The following is a 22,069-nucleotide window of genomic DNA, read 5'->3' on the forward strand; positions in this document are numbered from 1 at the left end:
TTGAGAAGGTCGAGCGGGTTCTCCTCTCGAGGGCGACGACGACGATGAACGAGCGAGCGCAGAATGCGTGTGCGATGTTTGGCATGGCGCGAGGATCTAGGGCAATGAGGGGAATAAACCAGGCGAGAGGGGGAGGGAAAACTACAAGGGGAGCGCGAGGTGGGAGAAGGAGGAGGAACGCACAACCCGACCCAACCACGACTGCTGCGACACCAACGATACAAGCCTCCTCGCTCACCGACCGACCGACGACCTGCGCAGGAAGAAGGGGCGACGAGGCGCCTAGGAGAAGAGGCGCTTCTCGAACGAGTGGAGGCCGTGCACGCCGCCCTCGATCTGGGCGCTCGCCGTGCGCAGCTCGAACCGGAGCGTGCCGTCGAACGCCTGGTCCTGCATCTTGGCGACCGAGTCGGTGCCCATGTCCTGGAGCGAGTGCTGCAGGCCGGCGTACAGGTACGGGAGGAAGCGCTTGAGCGAGCCCTTGTCGGCGACCGAGCCGGCGACGCCCTGCGCGACGCGGACCGAGTCGCCCTCGGAGAAGTAGCGCGACGTGGCGGCGTTGTCGATCTCGTCGACCTTGGTCTGGCCCTTCTGCGTGCCGGCGTCCATGGCGTCGATCGAGCCCATGCCGCGGTACTTCTTGAGGCGCTTGCCCTCGTTGTAGAAGAACTCGCCGGGCGACTCGGTCGTGCCGGCGAGGAGACCGCCCATCATGACGGCCGACGCGCCGAGCGCGAGCGCCTTGGCGATGTGGCCGACGTTCGAGATGCCGCCGTCGGCCACGACGGGCACGCCGAACTGGCGCGCAAACTCGGCGACGGCAAACACCGCTGTCGCCTGCGGGCGACCGACGGCCGTCACCTCCTGCGTGATGCAGATCGAGCCCGAGCCCATGCCAACCCGGAGGCCGTCGGCGCCGGCCTGGATGAGCTCGGCGGCCTGCTCGCGCGTGACGACGTTGCCGGCGATGACCTCGATGTCGGGGAACGTCTGCTTGATCCACTGGATCATCTCGAGCTGGAAGACCGAGTTGCCCTGCGACGAGTCGAGGACGACGATGTCGAGGCCGGCCTCGGCGAGGAGGCGCAGGCGGTCGCGGTCGGGCCCACGGGTGCCGATCGCGGCGGCGCAGATGAGCTGCTTCGAGTCGGGCTTCTTGGACGCGAGCGGGTAGTCCTTGTTCTTGAGGAGGTCCGAGCGGGCGAGGAGCGCGACGAGGCGGCCCTCCGAGTCGACGAGCGGGAGCTTGCCCTTCTTGCTGTCGCGCAGGATGTCGTTGGCCTGCTCGAGCGTGATGCCCGAGCGGCCGGTGACGAGGTCGGCGCCCTGGGTCATGACCGACTCGAGCGAGGCGTTGGACGGGCGGAACTGGATGTCGCGGCCGGTGACGATGCCGAGGAGCTTGCCGCCGAGCTTGCCCGAGTCTGCGCGTGCGGGACGAGGATGTCAGTACGAGGCTCGTCGAGAGAGGGGGCGACTGCTGAGGGGGAGCGGCACGCTCGAAGCACGACCGACGTCGTCGTCGTCCAACAGGTCAGGCGTCACGAAAGACGAGTATCACGCATCCACACGGCTTGAAACGAGTGATCAAACTCAATTCGGTAGAACGAAGGAAATGATAGGTTGGTCATCACGAAAGGGCGAGCGACGAGTCGACCGTGGTCGTGCTCGAGAGCGTGCCGAAGGAGGGGGAGGGGGGGGAGGAAGGAAAGAGAGGATGACTTGACGGACCGGTGATGGGGATGCCGCAGAAGCCCTGCGTCTCCTTGATCTTCCACACGTCTGCGACCGTACCAGACGGGCTGAGGCAGACCGGGTCGGTGATGAAGCCGTTCTCGAACCTGGAGGAGAGGACGAGGGTCAGCGACGGCGCGCAACGGCGACGTCGAGGGACGAAGGGGAGCAGGGACGCACTTCTTGACGGCGCGAACCATGTCGGCCTGCATCTGGGCGGGCAGGTTGTGGTGGATGACGCCGAGGCCGCCGAGGAGCTGCGGGAGGGCGACGAGTCAGGACTCGCTCTCGCCGCTCGCGCGCTCGCTCGCTCGAGAGAGAGGACAAAGGGGGACGCACCGCCATAGTGATGGCCATGTCGGTCTCGGTGACGGTGTCCATCGGGGACGAGAGGAACGGGGTCTTGAGGACCGTCTTCTTGGTGACGCGCGACTCGAGCGAGACGGCGCTCGCGGGGAAGTTGATGTGGCCGGGGAGGACGAGGAAGTCGTTGTAGGTGAGGCCGCCCTGCTTCTGCGAGTCCATGAGCTCGCGGACCGAGAGGCCGTCGTTGCGCGAGTAGGTCGCGAGGTGCGCCTTTGCCTGGGACGGGTCGAGGAAGGCCATGACGAGGGTCGGTGAGGGGATGTGGGAGGGAGGGTGCGCGTAACCTGGCGGTGCAGGGGGATGCCGGCGGCTTTCCAGAAGAAAGAGAGCGGCTCGTCGCTCGCGAGCGAGGGTGGGTTCGCGCGGCGGTCGGGCCCGAGCTCGCTCTCTCAGCCGCTGTGCACTACTGTCGGCGAGCGCTGGTCTCGCAGTGTAGTCCCGTAGCTGACTAGGTCACACTCGAGTCCAAGCCAGTCTCGCAACTCGGAAGGGGAGAGAGCGCGACGCCCACTTTCGACTTGGCCGTGAGAGCGCCAACGACGAGCGACGAGCGACGACGAGCGACGACGACTCGACACCGCGACTCGCTCTGCACACGACCGCTCAGCTCGAGCACCGACCTCGACCAGCTCTCCATCCCCCGACCCGCCCACCAAAAGCCCAAGCCATGCCGCCCACGACGGGCATCCCCCAAGGCCAGCGCGAGGCCCGCATCTCGTCCCACTCGCACATCAAGGGCCTCGGGCTCGACGACGACGGCTTTGCCCACGCAGACCGCTCGGGCTTTGTCGGCCAGCGCGCAGCTCGCGAGGTGAGCCCGCCCTTCCCCTCTCCTCCCTCCCCCGTCACCCCCTCCTCATCACCTCGAGCCGCCCCACTCACCCGCACACACACACTCAGGCATGTGGCCTCGTCCTCGAGCTGATCCGCTCCAGGCGGTTCTCGGGCCGCGCCCTCCTCCTCGCCGGCGCACCGGGCACGGGCAAGACGGCCCTCGCGCTCGCCGTCGCCCAGGAGCTCGGCCACAAGGTGCCGTTCTGCCCCATGGTCGGCAGCGAGGTCTTCAGCTCCGAGGTCAAGAAGACCGAGGTCCTCATGGAGAACTTTCGCCGCGCCATCGGTCCGTCCACTGCCCCCACTCTTCTTCCCCTCTCTCGTCGCCGTCCCCCTCGACTGACCCCTCCCTTTCCTGTGCCACCAGGTCTGCGCGTCAAGGAGACCAAGGAGGTGTACGAGGGCGAGGTGACCGAGTTGACGCCGGCCGAGACCGAGAACCCGCTGAGCGGGTACGGCAAGACCATCTCGCACGTCGTCGTCGCGCTCAAGACGGCAAAGGGCACCAAGCAGCTGCGCCTCGACCCGAGCATCTACGAGTCGATTCAGAAGGAGCGTGTCCAGATCGGCGACGTCATCTACATCGAGGCCAACACGGGCGCCGTCAAGGTGCGTCCCCTCGCTCTCTCCTTTTCCCGTCCTGTCGCCCTCGCCCAAGACGCGCTCTGACCTCGTTCCCTGTCGCACGCAGCGTGTCGGGCGGTCAGACGCGTACGCGACCGAGTACGACCTCGAGGCCGAGGAGTACGTGCCGTTGCCAAAGGGCGACGTGCACAAGAAGAAGGAGATCGTCCAGGACGTGACGCTGCACGACCTCGACATGGCCAACGCGCGACCGCAAGGCGGGCAGGACATCATGAGCGTCATGGGCCAGCTCGTCAAGGGCCGCCGCACCGAGGTGACGGACAAGCTGCGCGCCGAGATCAACAAGGTCGTCAACTCGTACATCGAGCAAGGGATCGCGGAGTTGATCCCGGGCGTTCTCTTCATCGACGAGGTGCACATGCTCGACATCGAGGCGTTCACGTACCTCAACCGCGCGCTCGAGTCGACCATGTCGCCGCACGTCATCCTCGCGACCAACCGCGGCCTGACGACGATTCGCGGCACCGAGTCCGAGCCCGGGTACGGCGGCGGCGAGGGCATCGTGAGCCCGCACGGCGTCCCGATCGACCTCCTCGACCGGTGCATGATCGTGCGCACGTTGCCGTACCAGCGCGACGAGATCAAGACGGTCCTCCAGACGCGCGTCAAGGTCGAGGGTTTGGCGATCCAGCCCGAGGCGCTCGACAAGCTCGCAGACGACGGCATCCGCACCTCGCTTCGGTGCGTCGCCCCTCTCTTTCCCTCTCGGCGTGGGTCCTGTCGCGCACCGCCTGACGACCTCTTTCCCTCCCTCTCTCTCGTTCTCTCTTCCTCTCTCTCGTCCACACACTCGCCTTCGACAGCTACGCCCTGCAGCTTCTCACGCCGGCGTCGATCCTGTCGCGGGTCCAGGGCCGCACCGAGATCACGCTCGCCGACGTGGCCGAGACGGACGAGCTGTTCCTCGACGCGAGGAGCAGCGCGCGTGGGTTGCAGGAGCGCGGCGAGGGGCAGTACTTGCGGTGAGACGGGGCCGAGCGTGCTCGAGCGCGAGAGGGCGTGTGTAAAGCAGCTTGACGCTCTCTCTCGAGCCAGGTTGACCTTGGAGAGCGAGCGAGAGCGAGAGCGAGATTGAGCGCGAGGTTGCGGCACGAGCGAGTTGAGCGGTGTGACCTCGACGTGGTCGAACGAGTGGGTGTGGCTGAGCAGGAGAGCGTGCCAGGGAGAGGTTCAAGTCGAGAGCGGGGTCGCTCGAGGCAAGCGAGGCGTGGAGGAGGAGGGTCGCGCGCGAGAGCGAGGCGAGCTCTCCCCTTCCCCCGTGCTCGTCTCCCTCCCGTCGAACGCCAAGGTGAGCACCGCTGCTTGATGGCCAGACTCGACCCTGCACCCTTCCACGCCACCCTCGCCCTCTCAGCACCCGCCCAGAGCCCGCCGTCGTCGCGTTGTCGAGCCGCCGAGGGGCAAAAGCGGCCGCAACGAGGGAGGGCCACCACGTCCTCGCGGCGGCTCTCGGGAGGACCAGGAGGGGCAGCGCGCAGCAGAGCAGGGCTCGCACAGGGCACGGCGGGCACGGTTGGACCAGCACGGAGCGAGTGTGTCGCCAGAGCGGGACTCGAGCGCTGACGGCTTTTTTGAACCTCCCCCTCCCCTCGTCCTCCCTTTCCCTCGCCCACTCTCTCGGTTGCACTCGTGCGTGCTGTGACGGGATCCAGTCGAAATGGGACGTGGTGCGTCCCCTCTCTCCCTCTTCCCGTGCCGTCACCGAGACCCCGCCGAGCTCACCTGTTGCCTCCCCCCCTCCTCGCTCCACCGCCTCGCCTCGCCTACGACCTACCCTACTGCCGCCAATCGACTCGTGCGCACGCCTTATTGCGCCTGCCCCTCCCCCTCACCGACCGCCCGCCTCGCCTCGCCCCCTCCCTCGATGATCCCCCTCGTCCACCTCGACAGTCATCCGCAACCAGCGTAAGAGCGGCGGCATCTTCCGCGCGCACACGCACCACCGTGTTGCGCCGGCCAAGCTCCGCGCTCTCGACTTTGCCGAGAAGAACGGCTACATCCGCGGCCTCGTCAAGGAGATCGTCCACGACTCGGGCCGTGGCGCGCCCCTCGCCCGCGTCGTCTTCCGCGACCCGTACCGCTACAAGATGCGCACCGAGACCTTCATCGCCACCGAGGGCCTCTCGACCGGCGCCTTTGTCTTCTGCGGCAAGAAGGCGACCCTCGCCGTCGGCAACGTCCTCCCGCTCGCCCAGCTCCCCGAGGGTACCATCGTCTGCAACGTCGAGGAGCAGGCCGGTGACCGCGGCGCGCTCGCCCGCACCTCGGGCAACTACGCGACCGTCATCGGCCACGACGCCGACCAGGGCCGCACCCGCATCCGCCTCCCGTCGGGCGCCAAGAAGTCGGTCTCGAGCCTCGCTCGCGCCACGATTGGCATCGTCGCCGGCGGTGGTCGCATCGACAAGCCCATGCTCAAGGCTGGTCGTGCCTTCCACGCCGCCAAGGCCAAGAAGAACAACTTCCCCAAGACCCGCGGTGTTGCCATGAACCCGGTCGACCACCCGGTCCGTCTCCCTCTCTCTCTCTCCCTCTCCCTCGAGCCAGCGTCTCCGTTGTCGGGAGCGCCTCACTGACTCTCTTCTTCCTCCTCCTTGTACAGCACGGTGGTGGTAACCACCAGCACATCGGTAAGGCGTCGACGATCTCGCGCCAGGCCGTGTCCGGACAGAAGGTGCGCCCCCTCTCACCTTCTCCCTTCCCCTCGCGCCCTCACTGACTCCTTTCCCTCACACAGGCCGGTCTCATTGCTGCCCGCCGCACTGGTCTCCTCCGCGGTTCGGTCAAGACCAAGGAGTAGACGACGCGCTCGACGAGAGAGTGTGGGACGCTCAGGGTGGGTGCCGTCGGGCGAGCTGCGGGGGCAAGGACGTCGTTTTGTGCTTGCGGTTCGCGCGGTTGCACTGCCAGGGCAAGTGTACGACCACGTCCCTCTGCGAGTGAGAGCGAGAGCGACAGCGGCTCGAGCGCCTTCGACGAGCGAGCAGACGACGAGCGGTTCTCGTTCGTTCCGCCTGTGCCGGGGCTCTCTCGCGCGTACTGTCGACGAGCGAGTCGACTGCAAGGCCACTGCACACACCCCGAGAGCGAGGTGGGCGCACGTTGATCAGCTCGTCGCCACCACCACCTCCTCGTCTCTCGTCTCTCGACAACCTCTGCTTGCTCGCCCACGATGAGCTACGTCCAGCAAGCCCCGGACCACGACTCGCGCCCTCTCCCTGACGGCTGGATCACCCAGTTTGACGCAAAGTGAGCCCACCTCCCCCCACCTCGAGCCGTCGTCGTCGTCGTCATCGGTCCTCGACGAGGACACGAGCTGACTGGGACGCACCCACACAGTCACGGTCGCAGCTTCTGGGTCGACACAAAGGTGCGCACCCGCTCTCCCTCTCTCTGTCCGTGCCCGTGTGCTCGCCGCTCGCCAAGACCACCGGGTCGCCGGCTCACCCGCTCCTCCTCTCGCCCCCGCTGTGCAGGCCAATCTGCCTCGATCCATCTGGACCCACCCCCTCGACGACCCCGACTACCAGCGCACCCACGGCGGCGGCTCGTCGAGCACGTTTGCCCCTCCTCCTGGCCCTCCTCCCTCGCACCACCTCGCCAGCTCAAACTCGCACTCGAACAGCAGCTACGGCAACAGCTACGGCACCGACATTAAGTCGTCGACGCCAGCACCTCCTCTCGGCGCATCTACGGGCCAGCGCGACTCGTACGGCGGCGGCGGTTACCCTCAGTCGACCAGCTCGCCTGCGCCCAACTCGTACCAGTACCAGCAGCCGCCGCCTCAACAGCAGCAGCAGAAGTCGGGCGCGAGCGGCCTGTTTGGCAAGATCAAGAGCAAGCTCGACGAGAAGAAGGCCCAGCAGCAGAGGCCGTACGGCGGGCAGCAGGGCTACGGTGGGCAGCCGATGTATGGCCAGCAGCCGATGGGTGGCGGCATGATGGGCGGTGGACGCATGGGCGGCGGCATGATGGGCGGAGGTGGGAGGATGGGCGGCGGCGGCATGAACCCGGTGCGTCCCCCTCTTCTCTCTCGTCGAGGCTCGAGCCGGCGAGCCCCCTTCCTGACCCGTTCTCGCCCTCTCGCAGGCCCTCATGCTCGGTGGCGGTCTCCTCGGTGGCGCCCTCATTGGCGGCGCACTCGCCGACGGCCAGAACGACGCTTACCAGGATGTGCGCCCTCAACTCGCTCTCTCTTTCTCTCCTTTCCTCTTGCCCGCCTCCTGACTCCTCGCCTCGCTCTCTCGACATGCAGGGCTACCAGGACGGTCAAGACGGTGGCGACTTTGGCGGCGGCGACGACATGGGCGGCGGCGACTTCTAGTCGCGTCGTCGTTTCGAGGCGCACGGACCTCGCCTGCGCTCGCCGCAGCAGGACGCCCGAGCGACCATCTTCCATCTTACTCGACCCTGTACCACTTCGCTCTCTTATTCTCTCATGTGTAGCTCTCGCAACCAACTTGTTCGCACGCTCCCTTCCTCTCCCTCGAGCGAAACCCGAGACGAGTCCGAGATGGTGGCACAACGAGAGAGCGGGTGCTTTGCGAGTGAGAGGGAGAGGGAAAAACGCTGCTGGGGCAAATTCTACAGGATGACACCTTTCTCGTGGATCGACTTGCTCCTCCTTTCCGGCCTCCCTCAGTGACCCTCGCGCCTCCTCGGCGCGCTCCGCAGGACTGTGTGCGTGCGGCTCGTCAGGGCTTGCTCGTTGCGCAGAACGAAAGAGGAGAGAGAGAGAGTGGGACGCACTGTCGTCGACACGGAGGATCATCTCGGCAGCCTCGCTCGCCGAGAGGACGACCTGGCGCTTGAGCTTGTAGCTCTCGGTGACGCCGCACTCCTTCATGCTGCCGACGACGCCCTTGAACATGTCTGCGCAAGAGGGAGAACAGACCGAGTCAGTTCGGGCTCAGGGACGAGGGCGAGGAGAGTGCGAAAAGAGGGCCCGAGCGCCAGAGAGGGGGGAGGAGGGAACGAGAGCGAGGACGCACCGAGCCCGGCGTCTGTCCGGCCCTCGTAATGTGCCGCACGAAGCTTGGCGACGAGGTCGCTCGAGTCGTACCCGGCGTTGTCGGCCAGGATGGTCGGGATCTGCGAGGAGCGCGCGGGACGACGTCAAGACCAATCACTCGAACGGAGAGGCATGCGACGACCAGAGCATCGTCGCACAGCTCGGGAACGAAGAGAGAACCTGGACGCACCTGCCTCAATGCCCTCGCGAACGCCTCGACGGCGAGCGCCTTCTTGCCCTCGGTGCGCTTGGCCTCCTCGTCGACGGCGACGGCCATGATCATCTCTGCGCACCCGCCGCCGAGCGTGACGCGCGTCTCCTTGACCGTCTGGCTCAGGACCGACAGGGCGTCGTGCAGCGAGCGGTCGGCCTCGTCGATCATCTGGCCCGTCGCGCCGCGCAGGACGACCGTGCACGCCTCGCCGGCGGCGACGCCCGAGAACTTGATGAGCTACAGGTGCAGGATCGAGACTCGAGTTAGGGAGGTTCCTCACGGAGGGGAGGAAGGGAGAGGGACGCACCTTGTCCTCGCCAATCATGATCTCCTCGATCGTGTCGCACCGACCCAGCTTGACCTTGTCCGGCTCGTCGAACGTGCTCGCGATCTCGCCACCGGTGACGAGCGCGAGGCGCTCGACGCCCTCAAAGTCGGCGTGCTCGATCGACAGGATGCCGGCCTCGGCGAACAGCGACTCGGGGTAGTTGTAGATGAGCTGGCGGTTGACGAAGCACGTCACGCCGGACGCCTTGATCTTGGCCACCTTTGCCTTCATTTTCTCCTGCAAGTGCGCAAGAGAGAGAGGGTCAGTCAAGGCGAGCGAGCGAGGGAAAGGAGAGAGGAGGAGAGAAAGGGGACGGACCCGCTCTGCCCGCTCGAGCTCTGCGAGCTTGCCCGTCGAGTCGACCTTGACGCGGGCGCCAAAGATCTTGATCTTGTCCGTGTCCATGGGTGTGTTGGCGATGAGGATCTTTGCGCCCTTCATCGAGTGCGGGCAGTTGACGCCAATCTTCTTGTCGAGGATGAAGCCCTCGTCGAGGTACGAGTCGGTGAGCTTGCCGCCCTGCTTCTTGATGATCTGGATGTGGTCGAGGTCGGTCGAGCCCTTGAGGCGCAGGACGGCCGAGACGGCGAGCTCGGCAAAGTAGTTCTTGTCGGCCGCGAGCACCTTGGACGACAGGGTCGTGCGCGCGATCGCGAGCAGGTCCTCGCGGAACGCCGCCTCGTCTTTGCTGCACGAGGCGAAGCAAAGGGCTAGGTGTCAGGGGCCGTGATCTCTTGGGCAAGACAAGGAAGAGGAAGACGTCGGCGACGCACCCGTGGTCCTCGGCCGCACCCTCGAGAGCGGTCAGCGCCGCCTTAGACGCAATGCGGAAGCCCTCGATGACACTGTAAGAGTGAGAGAGAGAGTCAATTCTGGCTAACGAGGGGCACGAGAACGCGGGACGGCGAGGAAGGGCGAGGACTCACACCTGCGGGTGGACGCGCTGAATCGTGACAAGCTTCTCGGCCTCGCGCAGGATCTCGGACGCAAGGACGGTGACGGACGTCGTGCCGTCGCCGACCTCGTCGTCCTGGACCTTGGAGATGTTGACGAGGATCTTGGCAGCCGGGTTGTCGAGCGCGATGCTCTTGAGGATGGTGGCGCCGTCGTTGGTGACGGTGATCTCGCCGGTCGAGGTCGAGTGAAGGATCTTGTTCATGCCCTTTGGGCCGAGGGTCGACTTGACGAGGTCGCCGAGGGCGAGTGCGCCGACAAAGGACGAGAGACGGGCCTGCGGGCAGAGGGCCAAGGTCAGTTCAGGGGGCTCTGAAGGGAACTGCGGTCGGCTGCTGTGCGGCTCCTGCTCGCCCTCGACTCGAGTATGGCGCTGGCCTTGAGCCGGGAAGGCTTCATCGCCCGCTGCTCGACGTCCTCCTGCGAGTGCACTCGGGCGACCGTCCACCTAGCCCCTGCGGTTCTGCCGGCTGCACCATCCCATCCGAGAGCTCTTCTGAGCGTGCTGAGCGCTTCAGGGAGGTTGCTCGTCGTGTGCGAGGGCGGTGCGGGAAAGTGGTCGAGGGTCGCGGCGCGTGCCGGCGATGGAGCTCGCGAGCGCGTTGGGGAAGGTAGAGGGCGGCTGGGCAGTGCTGATGAGGGATGTGGAAGAGGGACGGACATTCTCTGCGCGCTCCTGGGTAGCCTGTGGACCGGGGACACGAGTGCGAGGTCAGCGACGAGACGATGAGCTGGGAGAACGGCGACGACGACATGGGGCCGCTCCGGGTCAAAGCGAGACGGGACGCACCTCGTGGCCAAAGATGTTGGTCGCCATCGTGCACAAGCTGGACCGGGTCGGGGTGGAGGAGCGGACGAGCGAACCGACTTGGTCCTGCTCGTCTCGTCCCTGTCTCCGGTCTCGACCTCGCCCTCGACACTCGCTGCTCTGCCTTGCCCGCACTCTAGCCCTGCACCTCCCCCGATGGCCATGATGGACGACCCGCGCTGGCTCCCGCTCGAGAGGTGCGTCCTCGCCTCGTCCTCCGTCCTCCTCCTCGCCCCTCGTCCAACTCGCTCACCCGTCTCGCCACACAGCAACCCGGAAAGCTTCAACCGCTGGAGTGCATCCCTCGGCCTCGACACGTCCAGCCCCAACGGCTACCGCTTTGTCGACGTGTGGGGGCTCGACCCCGAGCTCCTCGCCTTCGTCAAGCAGCCCGTCAAAGCCGTCCTCATGCTCTTCCCCGTCACCAAGGAGTACGAGGACTTGCGCAAGAAGCAGGACGACGACATCCTCGAGGACGGCGTCGAGGGCGTCGAGGACGTCATCTACTTCAAGCAGACGAGTTGCGTCGCCGTTTCGCACTCTCTCTCCTTCCCCTCTCTGTGGCAGCGGGAGCACTGACTCTGGTCCCCATTGCCCACAGTCGCCAACGCATGCGGCACCTTCGCGCTCCTGCACACGCTCGCCAACACGGACGTGCCCATCAGTGCGTCAGGCTGTCCTCGCACGATCCGCCTTCTCTCGCTCTCGCTCGTCGAGCACGACAGGGCTCGACCTTGTAGAAGCCATACTGACCCGCCGACTCGTCCCTGCAGAGGAGGGACCCTTGACCGAGCTGTTCGAGCGCTGCATCGACAAGGTGCGCCCGCTCGTTCCCTTTCTTCGCGCCCCCTTTTGAGACTCTCGTCCTGACGTCTCTCGCCTACAGTCGCCGCTCGAACGTGCCCAGCTCCTCGTGCAGAACAACGACCTCGAGCGCGTGCACACCGAGACGGCGCACACGGGCCAGACTGCCGTGCGTTGCGCTCGTTCCTCTCTTTCTCTCGACGTCCCTGACCCACTCTTCCTTCCTCGATGCCGCCCTTTCGCAGGCTCCCGCCCTCGAGGACAACACCGACCTGCACTTTGTCACGTTCGTCGCGCACAACGGCTTCCTCATCGAGCTCGACGGCCGGCGCAACTCGCCCGTCAACCACGGCAAGCTCACCGACAAGGGCCTCCTCGACGACGCCGTTGCCGTCGTGAGGCGCATCATGGACTTGACCAACAGCATCCAGTTCAACCTCGTCGCACTGAGCCCGGCGGGCGAGGACGACGAGTGACGAGCCGGCGGCGAGGCGAGGAGGCGGTTTCGGATCGGGCGGGTCGAGGGTGAGGAGGAGGAGGCGACGAGGAGTCGGCGCGACCGTAGCGCGACCGCCCTCTATATGTACAAAGGAGTGTCTCGCAGCATCTCGACGAGCCTCAGCTTCCGCCACGAGAGCGCCGGCAGGACGAGGGCCTGTGCACGTTCGGCTGAGAGCCGGCTCTGCCTCCTCGCCCGCAGCTCAGCGCACCTTCTTAGACTCTTCACGGCGGCTGCGTCTGACTCGAGAGCACGCTGCCCTTACAGCTCGCGTGGAGCCACTAGCGAGCCTTCCTCAGCCACCGCTTCCTCTCTTTTTTCGCTCTATCGCACGAGCGCGGCGCTAGATGGGGAACGACGAGTTGCGAGATGCAGTAACGACTTTATCTACACGAACGAGAGCTCTAGAAGGAAGCGAAGCGCGCCACCGTGCTCGAGATCTAGCGCTTGCTGTACCTGAGCCACTTGGACGCCGCGACCGTGACGGCGCAGTTGAACTGTCTCGCGTTCGACAGTCAGTACCCACGTACGAGCGGCACGGAAGGCGAGAGGGGGGAGAGGCTACGCACGAGGACAAAGACGAGGAAGATGCCGATGTCGCGACCGCGGTTCGAGAAGCTCCAGCCGTACGTCGACGCGAACTCGTCGCCGTTGGCGTACTGGCAGTCTGCGGGCAGCGTCACAATTGTCAGTCGAGCACGCTAGAGGGAGAGAGAGAGAGAGAGAGCGAGGACTCACACTCGCAGGCGGCCGTCGCGTCCGGGTTGGTCAAGTACCCGGTCGACGCCTCGATAAAGGCGCCCGCCCACTCGGCGCACGTCTGCCCGGTCGGCGGCTCGAACACGCGCAGCTCGCGAGGGGTGCACTGCGAGGAGGAGAAGGGAGGCGAGCGTCAGGTCGGTCGGCCTGACGGGGAGAGAGTGGCGCACGAGCCCCGACACGAGAGAGAGCGGGACGCACCTCGATGATGCGGCCGTGCATCTCGTTCGCCATGGTGCCCTCGACGACGTATGTGAACGGGTTGACCCAGTAGAGCCAGTGCCAGAAGCCGAGCAGCTCGTCGTACCGGACCGTGACGCCTGCAAGGATGTTCGACTTGGTCAGGGCCACGTTCTCGGGACAGGGCAGAAAGAGAGAGAAGAGGAGGACGCACCGCAGAAGGTGACAAAGATGAGGAGCGCGCCGGGCACCATCTGCTCGGCGATGTACTCGGTCGGCGACAGGGCCGCAAAGGCTTGACCGAGCGTGACCGAGTAGATCTCGAGGAGGAGGACGAAGGCAAAGTGGTAGCCGGCCCGGTTCGAGTCCGAGTCGAAGCCGATCGGGTAGTCTGCGGAAGAGGGAGCGCGAGGGAAAAGAGTCAGACGAGGGTCTGTGCGCGGCGCCGGGGACGAAAGGAGGGACCGAGAGAGGGACCCACAGAAGAGGAGGAAGAAGGTGACGGCGCAGAGAAGCGAGTAGGGCATCTCGCCGACGAGCTGCGTGATGCCGAACACGACGGGCGAGTACATCTTCGAGCTCGCCTCGCGGACAAAGGTCGTGCGGTTGTGGATGAAGAGCGGCTCGACCTGGGCGATGAGGATGGCCGGGAGCGTGACGAGGTAGAAGAGTGCAAAGAGGCGGTACTGCATGTCCTCTTGCGAGTTGCCGAGCTGGAGGTACTGCGGTCGTCGAGGAGGGTCAGTTTGGGAAGGCCGATTGGGGGAGAGGGAGGAAGGCGGGACGCACCGTGAGGCCGATCGTGAGGGCGAGGGCGCAGTGGTTTATCCACTTCGTATAAGTGTAGTCGACGGACCGGTAGAAGGCGAGCAGGGTGCGTTGCGAGACGACCTTGAGCTGGTGGACGAAACTCGTCGCGTCTAGCGAGGGCCGAAGGTCAGTCAGGACACGACGCTCGTGCAGATGGGGGACAGGGGACGCACACTCGAGGTGAAGAGAAGGGTCGAGGACCTCGGGCGTCGCGAGGCTCTCCTCCTTGATGCGGTTGATCTCCTGCTTGACCTCGGCGAACTCGTCCGACTCGAGCCAGACGTCGGCCCAGTCCTTCGAGCCGATCGGCTTGCTCGACCCGGCGCCGATAGCGTCGAGCATGACTGCAAGGGGTGAGACGAATCAGTAAGGGACGAGGGAAGGAGGGGAGGAGGAGGAAGAGGACGCACACTCGGCAGGGTTCGCGTCCTCGGGGCAGTTGGCGCCGTTCTTGGCGAGGTACTCGCGCAGGACGTGCGAGTCTTTGCCAATGTCGCCAAAGTAGGCGGTCGCGCCACCGCGCTTGAGGAGCAGGAGGCGGTCAAAGTTCTCGAACAGGAGCGCGTTCGGCTGGTGGATCGTGCACAGGATCGTGAGGCCCGCAGCGGCGAGCTTGCGCAGGAAGCGGATGATGTTGTACGCCGACTGCCCGTCGAGACCTGGATAGGCAGAGGGTCAGGCTGTGTGGCCAAGGCCCGGGACAGAGGGAGAGAGAGAGGTGGACGCACCCGAGGTCGGCTCGTCGAGGAAGAGGAGCAGCTGCGGCTTGGCGGCGAGCTCGACGCCGATCGTGACCCTCTTGCGCGCCTCGACGTCGAGACCATGACCGACCTCGCCGATCATAGCGTCGGCCTTGTCCTCGAGCTCGAGCAGCTGGATGACCTCCTCGACGTAGGCGTCCTTGTCGGCCTTGCTGACGTTGGCGGGCTGGCGCAGGTAGGCCGAGAAGCGGAGCGCCTCGCGCACCGTCGCCGTATGCTCGTGCACGTCCTGCTGCTCGACGTAGGCCGTCCCGCGCTGGAACTCGCGCCCGCAGGGTCGGCCGGCGACGAGTCGCGAGCCGCCGATCAGGCCGGTCGTCTTGCGGTCGGCGAGCACGTCCAGAAGCGTCGTCTTGCCGGCTCCTGAGGCGCCCATGAGCGCCGTGATCTCGCCTGCGAGGGGAGAGAGGGTCAGTCAATTTGAGAAGGCCATGTCGCGAAAAGGGGTCAAAGCGCTGCTCACCTGGCTTGACGTAGCCGTAGACGTGGTTGAGGAGCTGGAGGTTGTCGCCTGCGACAGGGACGTCGTAGCTGCGAGGAAGGACGAGCGTCAGGACACCCGCTCGAGAGGATGAGGAACAGGAGGCGACGCACGTCAAGTCCTCCCAGGTGAACGCCTTGCGCGACTGGATCAAGCCCGACAGGTCCTGTTCGACCTCGCCCTTGCGGTACCGCTCCTTGTTGGCCTGGAGGCGCTCGTTGAGCTCCTTGCGCTCCTTGTCCTCGTGCGCAAAGACGTCGATGCGCGGCGCCGAGTTGCCGTCGGGGACGATCTCGGCGGCGGCGGCCTGGATGGCCGAGATGCCGATGAAGAAGGCGACGAGGATGCCCCAGTTGCGCCACTGCGGCGGCGAGGAAGAGAGGGAAGCGGGTTTAGGAAGGTTCGCCGGCGAGGCTCGAGCGCGCGAGAGAGAAGGGGACGCACCTGGTCGCTGACCTGGTAGCCGTACGCTGCCGACAGGTAGGCCGTACCGGCGATGACGTCCGTGCCGGGCGTGGCGCCAGCGAGGGTGCAGACCTGGTTCGGGCCGAGCGCGGACGGGTACTGCGGCAGGAGGCCGTCGAGCGAATTCGGGAAGACGTACTGGCCGTCGCACGTGAGGCTCAGGCGCTTGAACTGTGACGGGACGAGTGCATGTCAGTCCTCGGGTCGAAGAAAAAGAGGCGCTCGTCCGGGCGGAAAGAGAAGCTCACCTCGTTGGCGAGGGCGGCGGCGTAGCCCCACTGGAACGGCGACAGGTACGACAGCCAGAAGAGCCAGCGCTTCTGCGCAAAGATCTGTGAGGGAGGGCTGTGTCAGTCGAGGGCCCGGGACGAGAGAGGAAAAGGGAAAAGAGGACGGACCGGGATGAGGTAGCCCGAGTAGAGCTCGAAGATCGTGACGATGGCCGACGCGTAGCGGTTGGCCTGGTCGTAGTTGCGGCACAAGGTGCCGAAGAGGCGGAACCAGGCGCTCGTCGCAAGGAAGGTCGTGAGGACGATGAGATAGTACTGCGCGCGTGCTCGTGGGCAGTGTCAGGGAGGGTCTTCTCGAGCTTTGGGAGGAGGGACGCACCGAGAAGAAGGCCCCGGCAGTCGCGGCGAGGCCGATCATCCAGTAGAGCACGACGGTGAAGAAGAAGATGGCGAGGCAGTTGATCGGGAGGTCGGCGAGGGTGGCGGCGAGCGTCGTCGCTGCGGGGCGATACAGCGCCCACGACTTGTGCTTCCACACGATAGGCCGACCCTGCATCTGCGACGGGAGCTCGGTGAAGGCTTGGAAGCTATTGGAATGGGCAAGAGGGGGAAAGTCGGGAGAGGTCGAGGTTGGGAAGGGCAGAATGGGAAGGCTCGGGTCAGGAACTCGGCTCTGCGCTGAACGAGCAGGGGTAGGTGGACGCACCCGTTGAAGATGACGCCGAGGAAGATGGCTCCTCCTCGCCTGAACGCGCCCGCAGCTGTTGGCGGGAGCTGGTAGAAGGTCGAGCCGATGATGAGTGCGACTGCGCGAGCGAGCAACAAGGTCAGGGCCGGCTCATCAAGAGACTCTGGACGGTCGTGGACGCACTGATGATGCTCGACAGGTTGAGGAAGATGAGGTCGGCGCGGTTTTGCAGGCGAAGCTGGAACCTGGAGGACACGAGCGGGTCAGTCCCGACGACGAAAGTTCGAGCGCGCAGGGAGAGAGGACGATCTCGACGCACTGCCTGACCGACAGCGCCCACACCTGCGCCGCGAACGATGCCGTGTACACGCTCTTGTGCCGCACACCGCGCCGCTTGTCGCCCTTGACCGCCTCCTCGAACTCGTGCCGCGCCTTCTCGTCGCGCTCAGTCTCGGCGAGGTAGGCGTCGCGCTCGTCGAGCATGCGGCGGTGGATGTCGGAGCGGTGGAAGGCGGCCTCGAGCGCCTCGGACGTCGACGGAACGTTGGCCTCGGAGCGGCCGTCGGCAAGCTTGCGCTCGTTCGGGTCGGTGCAGCCGGTGAGGTAGTCGGCCGAGGTCTGTCGAGGAAGGTCGGCGTAGCCGAGCGACATCTGCGGCGGCGGGCGAGAAAGGTGGCGCGTGAGCGTCTCGTGGAACCGAACGCGAGGAAGAGGGTCAAAGCGCGACGCACCATGTACTGCCGCGCCTCTCGCGCCGGCCCGAAGAAGACCTGGCGACCCTCGTCGATGACGAGCACCTTGTCGAACTGGTCGTAGATGCCCTCGCCGGCCTGGTACAGCGAGACGAACGTCGCCATCTGGTGCACGTCGGTGAGGACTCGGAGCGCCTTGGCGTAGTCGAGCGCCGTCGAGGCGTCGAGGCCGCGGGTCGAGTTGTCCCACGAGCACACGCACGCCCTCGTCGCCATCATCTCGGCGATCGAGACGCGCTTGCGCTCGCCGCCCGACACGCCGCGCTCGTACGCCGAGCCGACCTTTGTGTCGCGCGTGTGCGAGATGCCGAGCATGCGCAGGACGACGCTCAGGACCTCGCTGTCGAGCTCGCGCTTGGTCTTGCCCGGCGGGAGCGTGCCCGGCGTCTTGAGCTTGAGCGCGAACCCGAGCGTCTGGGCGACCGTGAGCGTCGCGGCGTGCACGTCGTCCTCGGCGTTGTAGACGACCTCGCCGCGGTAGCGCTTGGCCATGAGCGACGACGGGATGCCGCCGTACGAGACGTCGCCGTTGACCGCCAGGTAGCCCGAGCGCTGATTCGCGATCGTCTTCAAGAAGGTTGAGCAGCTGGGGTCGCGAGGGAGAAGCTTTGTCAGGGCCTGGTCCGTGTATCACGAGCATAGGCTCTCGAAAAGGAGGGAGGAAGGAGGCGGACGTACCCAGACCCTGGTCGACCGAGGACGAGGCACATCTCGCCCGGCTTGAGGCACCCGTCAAAGTTCTCGAGCAGGTGCTTCGGCACGGCCTTGTCGCGCCCGCACAGCTTGCCGATCAGGCGTGCGGGCGCCAGGACGGTGTCGCGACAGGCGTCGAGGAAAGTCGGGATGTAGAGCTGCGCGCGTGGGAGAGAGAGGGTCAGGTTCGGTCGCACGACTGCGCCCAAGCACGAGAGCGCGGACGCACCTTCTCGCCGCCGTTGCCGATGACCTGAAGGCCGGTCCACGCGACGCCGAGCGCCTTGCGCTTGAGGCCCGCCGCGTCGGCCTCGCTCGCCTCGGCGCGCAGGTACGACAAGAGGTCGAACGTCGACGAGGATGGGTCCTGCTTCTCCGGGTCGACAGGGTGAGGCGAATACGGTCGGGACAGGGTACGACGGAGGTCCTGTGTGGGTGAGGGCGAGATGAGCGTGCGCACGAGGACGTGAACGAGGAGGAGAGGGACGGGCGCACCTCGAACTGGGCGGCGGCCTTCTCGGGGTCGACGCGGGTCGGATGCCGGTCGCCGTTGATGGTGGGCGCAGAGGACGAGGAGCGACTGGTCGACTGCTGATGGTGATCGACCCGCTCGTCGCCGTCGTCGGGTGCGGGGTTGAGGACCGAGTCTGGAGGCGAGGTCGACGACGAGCTGTCGCCGAGGGGAGCTGGCGGCCGTACTGGCGGATAGAGCATGGAGACGGGTGCCGTGCGAGCTCTGTGCAGGCAAGAGTGCGAGAGCGAGGGCGAGCCAAGCCTGTGTGGCCGAGCTGGCTCGAGAGGCGACGAGCGCGGCAAGCGCTTGTCGTGTGCCGGCTGGCCTCTCTGCGCCTGCGCGCGCCGCCTGACGCTCGGCGGCACACAGCGCTCCGAAGCTGCGCTCGACTGGAGCCAGCCCATGCTGGCCGCGCTCGCTGCAGGGAGAGAGCGACGCCCAGAGTTGAGTCGGCTCGCGGCGACGCGCGAGGCTGGGGGCTGCTGGAACGCGACCGGGCCGGTGCAGCAGGGTGTGGCGAGGGCGGGAGCGCAGAGCAGCCTGCGCTTGAGAGTGTGCGCGGTAGCTGGCGGCGAGACAGAGAGAGAGGAGGACGACGAGGAGGAAGAGCGAGGCGAGCTGTTGGTCCAACACCGCCCCTCGCTCATGTCTGCGCCAGAGCTGCCAGGACCAGGCAAGCGACGCTCCAAGAAGGGCTGCCTCACCTGTGCGCCCCTCTTGCTCCCACCCCCTTGCGCTGTCGCCGCGATCTAACCTCGTCCTCGTCCTCCCCCCTCCCTCCCCACCTCACCTCACCGGCCACGCCGACACAGGCCGCACGCGCAGGAAGAAGTGCGACGAGACGCACGACGACCACACGGGCGCCTGTCAGCGCTGCATCCAGGGCGCGTGGACCTGCTCGTGGCCAGATCCCGCAGAGGGCCGCCCGCCCAAGCGCTCGAGGGCCGCCTCGTCCGAGGGCCCGTCGAGCGACCGCGGCGCACCCGTCGCAGGGCCCAGTGCATCAACGTCGACCTACCCAGTCGCGTCAAGCAGCTCTGCGCCGCCCGCGAGCTTCCCCCACCTCCCGCCGACATCCGCCTCGTCCTCGTCGCCGTCCACCGCCGCCGCGCACTACCCGCCGCCGCAGCCGAGCTTCGTCAACGCCGGGCCACCAGCACCGCACTACTTCTCGCTGCCGCCGACGACCGCTGCCGCGACCAGCTTCGCCTCTCCCGCCCTCGGACCGCCTCGACCGTTCGACCCGGCCCCTCCTCCAGTACCTCTACCCGCCTTTGGCGCTGCGGCATTCCCCGCCATCCCGCCACCCGGCGACTCGAACGCCTCGTACGCCCTCCCGTCGTTCCACCTCGCCGCCTTTTCGCCGTTCGCCGACCTGTCGCACGGCCTGAACGGCGTCGACGACTTCTTTCAGACGCTCGATCTCGAAATTGCGGGCTGGGACTCGCTCCCGACAGCGACCGCGAGCGCAGAGCCGTCGCCGGCCGAGCACCCGATCAGCTCGGCCCTCGCGGCCTCGGACCCGTCGACTCTGGGCGACGTCGACGACCCGGACAAGATCGACTCGGTCGACCCGACCTGTGCGTCCTCCTCTCTCTCGCTCTCTCTGGGCCCAGAAAAGTTGACCCCTCGTCACACCCACGCAGACAACGCCCTCAACGACGCCTACCTGAGCTCGCTCGCCAAGCCGTTGCGCGACGTCGCCGTGCAGCGCGTGTACAAGACGTCGACCTCGAGCGAGTTGAACCGCAACGCGGCCATGGCTATTGTGCGTCCGCACTCTCTCTCTCTCTCTCTCTTGTCAGTACCTCACCTGACGCAGCGACACCGACGCAGTGTCTGCTGTACCGCATCCGAGCGCAGCAGAACCAGCCCAAGCACGACGGCGACCCGACCGAGGCGGCCGCGCACGAGCGCCAACTGCGCGCCAAGGCCGACCGCTACTTTCAACGCGCCCTGAACCACGTCCACCAGCAGACGATCCCGCTCGGCGCCAAGCTGCTCGCGCTCGTCGACCTGTACGAGCATCAGGTGCGTCCCTCTCAAAGTGCCTCACCGTCAAGCAGCAGCAACTGACACGCTCTCGTGCGTCTACAGTTCATCTCGGTCGGCGCCGGCGCGGCATCGTTCATCCGCCTACTCGGCGAGCACTTCATCACGGAACTCGGGCGCCCGCTCCTCGACCTGTCGTCGGTCCGGGACCCCGAGACGCTCCTCCTCGCCATCTTTGGCTGGCACGACGTCGTACGCTGCATCACGTCGGGCAAGCGTCGCGTCCTGTTCACCTACACGTGCCTGCCCGGCGAGCCGTCGGCCGCCAACCCGTCGGTCCTCGTCGACGACGTCAACTCGGTCGTGTGCGAGCTGCCCGTCCTCCTCGGCCTGCCCGTCGGCCTCATGGTGTGCGCTGCCGCCATCGCCAACCTGAGCGCCGAGCGCGACGCGCTCCCCGAGGAGGTCGTCAAGGCCAAGGCGGCCGCGATCGAGACGGCCATCCGAGGCTGGCGCCCGCCGGCCCTGAGCGCACACGACCTCGCCGACAGCGCCAAGTTCCTCGAGCGCATCAGCACGGGCGAGATGTGGCGCCACGCCGTCATCATCTACCTGTACCAGAGCGTGTTTGCGCACGGGCCCGTCTCGCACGTCGTCCTCGCCGCCCTGCAGCAGATCCTGCACATCGGCGCGCGCGTCCTCGCGACGTACGAGCCGTCGCCGTCGATGCTCCCTGCGCCCTCGGCGACCGTCGAGCCCGGGCCCGCCGTCGACGGCACCTCGTCCGCCGCCGCCGCGACTGGCTCGGCCGCAGCGCCGCGCCCGTACCCGCAAGCGCCGTTACCGACCGCCGCGACGACGACCGCGTTCGCCGAGTCGCGCTCGACGTCGGACGAGGCGGTCGGCGCGGGCTCGTCGTCCGTGTCGGCGAGCACGATGGCGCACCTCTTTTCGCCCCTGTCGCGCGCCATCCCCTTCTTCCTCGCCGGGACGTGCGCCCTCCTGCCGTCTGAGCGCGCCCTGTGCGTGCGCGGCCTGCAGGCGTGCGGCCCGCTCAAGGGGTACGTCGACGACGTGGCGGCGCTCGAGCGCGTGTGGGCGCTGCAGAACGAGAAGGGGTGGCTGAGGGACTGGAGGGAGGTGCTCGAGGAGGAGAAGCTCGCGGTCGCGTTCATGTAGCCGTACCCCCCTCTTGTCGTACAAGTCTTTCGTCCTGCGTTCTCCTCGTCCGGCTTCGAGAGAGGCTCGAGGGTTTTTGCCACGTCAGCTGCGTCGGGTGCGTTCCTCCTCCTCTTTCCTCCTCTCGATCTCGCATTGCAGCTCACTGACTCTTCGATCTACAGGCTCGCCCTCGACCACGACCTCGAGAGAGTCGTCGATGCTCGCCTGCGCTTCCGTCGAGGTTGAGAGGGTCCGAGCGAGGGTTCGGCTTGCTCTCCTGTCCGCGTCCCCTGTCCGTCCGCGCTCGGTGCTCGTCGAGGGGCCGATCTTCATTTTCTCCGCTACCGAGGCTTGTGTCTCGTCTCGCTCGGTGAGAAGCCGCCATC

General features: G+C 66.5%; 8 protein-coding genes across 8 annotated transcripts; 5 read left to right on the forward strand and 3 right to left on the reverse strand.

The window, feature by feature from the left end:
* Positions 1–47: 47 nt before the first annotated feature.
* Positions 48–2,408, reverse strand: RHOBADRAFT_65960 (uncharacterized protein). Its single transcript, XM_018418831.1, has 4 exons — positions 2,074–2,408; positions 1,915–1,991; positions 1,732–1,841; positions 48–1,424 (listed from the first exon to the last, which is right to left on the reverse strand). Exons 1-4 carry the CDS (start codon positions 2,338–2,340, stop codon positions 283–285), a joined length of 1,596 nt encoding a protein of 531 aa, XP_018273318.1. The 5' UTR covers positions 2,341–2,408; the 3' UTR covers positions 48–282.
* Positions 2,409–2,747: 339 nt separating this feature from the next.
* On the forward strand, positions 2,748–4,607 carry RHOBADRAFT_33445 (uncharacterized protein). The gene is made up of 5 exons (XM_018413112.1): positions 2,748–2,911; positions 3,001–3,220; positions 3,302–3,543; positions 3,626–4,260; positions 4,383–4,607. Exons 1-5 carry the CDS (start codon positions 2,768–2,770, stop codon positions 4,543–4,545), a joined length of 1,404 nt encoding a protein of 467 aa, XP_018273319.1. The 5' UTR covers positions 2,748–2,767; the 3' UTR covers positions 4,546–4,607.
* Positions 4,608–4,849: 242 nt separating this feature from the next.
* RHOBADRAFT_64458 (uncharacterized protein) lies at positions 4,850–6,502 on the forward strand. Its single transcript, XM_018418488.1, has 5 exons — positions 4,850–4,867; positions 5,232–5,246; positions 5,470–6,086; positions 6,182–6,253; positions 6,317–6,502. Exons 2-5 carry the CDS (start codon positions 5,237–5,239, stop codon positions 6,377–6,379), a joined length of 762 nt encoding a protein of 253 aa, XP_018273320.1. The 5' UTR covers positions 4,850–4,867; positions 5,232–5,236; the 3' UTR covers positions 6,380–6,502.
* A 241-nt stretch (positions 6,503–6,743) lies between these two features.
* Positions 6,744–8,063, forward strand: RHOBADRAFT_51152 (uncharacterized protein). The gene is made up of 5 exons (XM_018415685.1): positions 6,744–6,828; positions 6,919–6,949; positions 7,056–7,592; positions 7,669–7,752; positions 7,835–8,063. Exons 1-5 carry the CDS (start codon positions 6,752–6,754, stop codon positions 7,901–7,903), a joined length of 798 nt encoding a protein of 265 aa, XP_018273321.1. The 5' UTR covers positions 6,744–6,751; the 3' UTR covers positions 7,904–8,063.
* Positions 8,064–8,093: 30 nt separating this feature from the next.
* RHOBADRAFT_65962 (uncharacterized protein) lies at positions 8,094–10,919 on the reverse strand. Its single transcript, XM_018418832.1, has 10 exons — positions 10,877–10,919; positions 10,748–10,771; positions 10,059–10,363; positions 9,906–9,977; positions 9,451–9,820; positions 9,112–9,369; positions 8,781–9,041; positions 8,571–8,670; positions 8,329–8,451; positions 8,094–8,255 (listed from the first exon to the last, which is right to left on the reverse strand). The coding sequence occupies exons 1-10, from the start codon at positions 10,901–10,903 to the stop codon at positions 8,218–8,220; spliced, it is 1,578 nt and encodes a 525-aa protein (XP_018273322.1). The 5' UTR covers positions 10,904–10,919; the 3' UTR covers positions 8,094–8,217.
* Positions 10,920–11,002: 83 nt separating this feature from the next.
* On the forward strand, positions 11,003–12,321 carry RHOBADRAFT_65963 (uncharacterized protein). The gene is made up of 6 exons (XM_018418833.1): positions 11,003–11,091; positions 11,164–11,414; positions 11,496–11,558; positions 11,668–11,711; positions 11,781–11,867; positions 11,944–12,321. Exons 1-6 carry the CDS (start codon positions 11,051–11,053, stop codon positions 12,172–12,174), a joined length of 717 nt encoding a protein of 238 aa, XP_018273323.1. The 5' UTR covers positions 11,003–11,050; the 3' UTR covers positions 12,175–12,321.
* Positions 12,322–12,543: 222 nt separating this feature from the next.
* Positions 12,544–18,730, reverse strand: RHOBADRAFT_51155 (uncharacterized protein; the record flags this gene model as incomplete). The annotated part of the gene is made up of 23 exons (XM_018415686.1): positions 12,544–12,694; positions 12,767–12,864; positions 12,936–13,062; positions 13,158–13,276; positions 13,351–13,527; positions 13,618–13,858; positions 13,926–14,056; positions 14,120–14,290; positions 14,357–14,605; positions 14,675–15,100; positions 15,171–15,238; positions 15,302–15,549; positions 15,633–15,824; positions 15,902–15,985; positions 16,052–16,198; positions 16,263–16,470; positions 16,590–16,689; positions 16,755–16,816; positions 16,891–17,222; positions 17,303–17,909; positions 18,002–18,174; positions 18,246–18,443; positions 18,512–18,730. 23 exons carry the CDS (start codon positions 18,728–18,730, stop codon positions 12,638–12,640), a joined length of 4,434 nt encoding a protein of 1,477 aa, XP_018273324.1. The 3' UTR covers positions 12,544–12,637.
* A 445-nt stretch (positions 18,731–19,175) lies between these two features.
* On the forward strand, positions 19,176–21,738 carry RHOBADRAFT_51156 (uncharacterized protein; the record flags this gene model as incomplete). The annotated part of the gene is made up of 5 exons (XM_018415687.1): positions 19,176–19,236; positions 19,343–20,110; positions 20,177–20,298; positions 20,367–20,561; positions 20,628–21,738. 5 exons carry the CDS (start codon positions 19,176–19,178, stop codon positions 21,699–21,701), a joined length of 2,220 nt encoding a protein of 739 aa, XP_018273325.1. The 3' UTR covers positions 21,702–21,738.
* Positions 21,739–22,069: the final 331 nt, after the last annotated feature.

The sequence above is a fragment of the Rhodotorula graminis genome, assembly GCF_001329695.1.
Source record: "Rhodotorula graminis WP1 unplaced genomic scaffold RHOBAscaffold_2, whole genome shotgun sequence".
Classification (NCBI taxonomy): domain Eukaryota; kingdom Fungi; phylum Basidiomycota; class Microbotryomycetes; order Sporidiobolales; family Sporidiobolaceae; genus Rhodotorula; species Rhodotorula graminis.

Coding starts and splice junctions, on each gene's coding strand:
- RHOBADRAFT_65960 (XM_018418831.1), bottom strand. CDS start 2,340: ATGGCCTTCCTCGACCCGTCCCAGGCAAAGGCGCACCTCGCGACCTAC. Junction 1,992..2,073: donor ACATGGCCATCACTATGGCG/GTGCGTCCCCCT, acceptor GCCCTCCCGCAG/CTCCTCGGCGGCCTCGGCGT. Junction 1,842..1,914: donor ATGGTTCGCGCCGTCAAGAA/GTGCGTCCCTGC, acceptor CCTCTCCTCCAG/GTTCGAGAACGGCTTCATCA.
- RHOBADRAFT_33445 (XM_018413112.1), top strand. CDS start 2,768: ATGCCGCCCACGACGGGCATCCCCCAAGGCCAGCGCGAGGCCCGCATC. Junction 3,221..3,301: donor GAACTTTCGCCGCGCCATCG/GTCCGTCCACTG, acceptor CTGTGCCACCAG/GTCTGCGCGTCAAGGAGACC. Junction 4,261..4,382: donor GGCATCCGCACCTCGCTTCG/GTGCGTCGCCCC, acceptor CGCCTTCGACAG/CTACGCCCTGCAGCTTCTCA.
- RHOBADRAFT_64458 (XM_018418488.1), top strand. Junction 6,087..6,181: donor TGAACCCGGTCGACCACCCG/GTCCGTCTCCCT, acceptor CTCCTTGTACAG/CACGGTGGTGGTAACCACCA. Junction 6,254..6,316: donor AGGCCGTGTCCGGACAGAAG/GTGCGCCCCCTC, acceptor TCCCTCACACAG/GCCGGTCTCATTGCTGCCCG.
- RHOBADRAFT_51152 (XM_018415685.1), top strand. CDS start 6,752: ATGAGCTACGTCCAGCAAGCCCCGGACCACGACTCGCGCCCTCTCCCT. Junction 6,950..7,055: donor GCTTCTGGGTCGACACAAAG/GTGCGCACCCGC, acceptor CCCGCTGTGCAG/GCCAATCTGCCTCGATCCAT. Junction 7,593..7,668: donor GCGGCGGCGGCATGAACCCG/GTGCGTCCCCCT, acceptor GCCCTCTCGCAG/GCCCTCATGCTCGGTGGCGG.
- RHOBADRAFT_65962 (XM_018418832.1), bottom strand. CDS start 10,903: ATGGCGACCAACATCTTTGGCCACGAG. Junction 10,364..10,747: donor CCCAGGAGCGCGCAGAGAAT/GTCCGTCCCTCT, acceptor CTCTGCCCGCAG/GCCCGTCTCTCGTCCTTTGT. Junction 8,256..8,328: donor GATCCTCCGTGTCGACGACA/GTGCGTCCCACT, acceptor GCACGCACACAG/TCCTGCGGAGCGCGCCGAGG.
- RHOBADRAFT_65963 (XM_018418833.1), top strand. CDS start 11,051: ATGGCCATGATGGACGACCCGCGCTGGCTCCCGCTCGAGAG. Junction 11,415..11,495: donor CATCTACTTCAAGCAGACGA/GTTGCGTCGCCG, acceptor CATTGCCCACAG/TCGCCAACGCATGCGGCACC. Junction 11,559..11,667: donor CAACACGGACGTGCCCATCA/GTGCGTCAGGCT, acceptor TCGTCCCTGCAG/AGGAGGGACCCTTGACCGAG.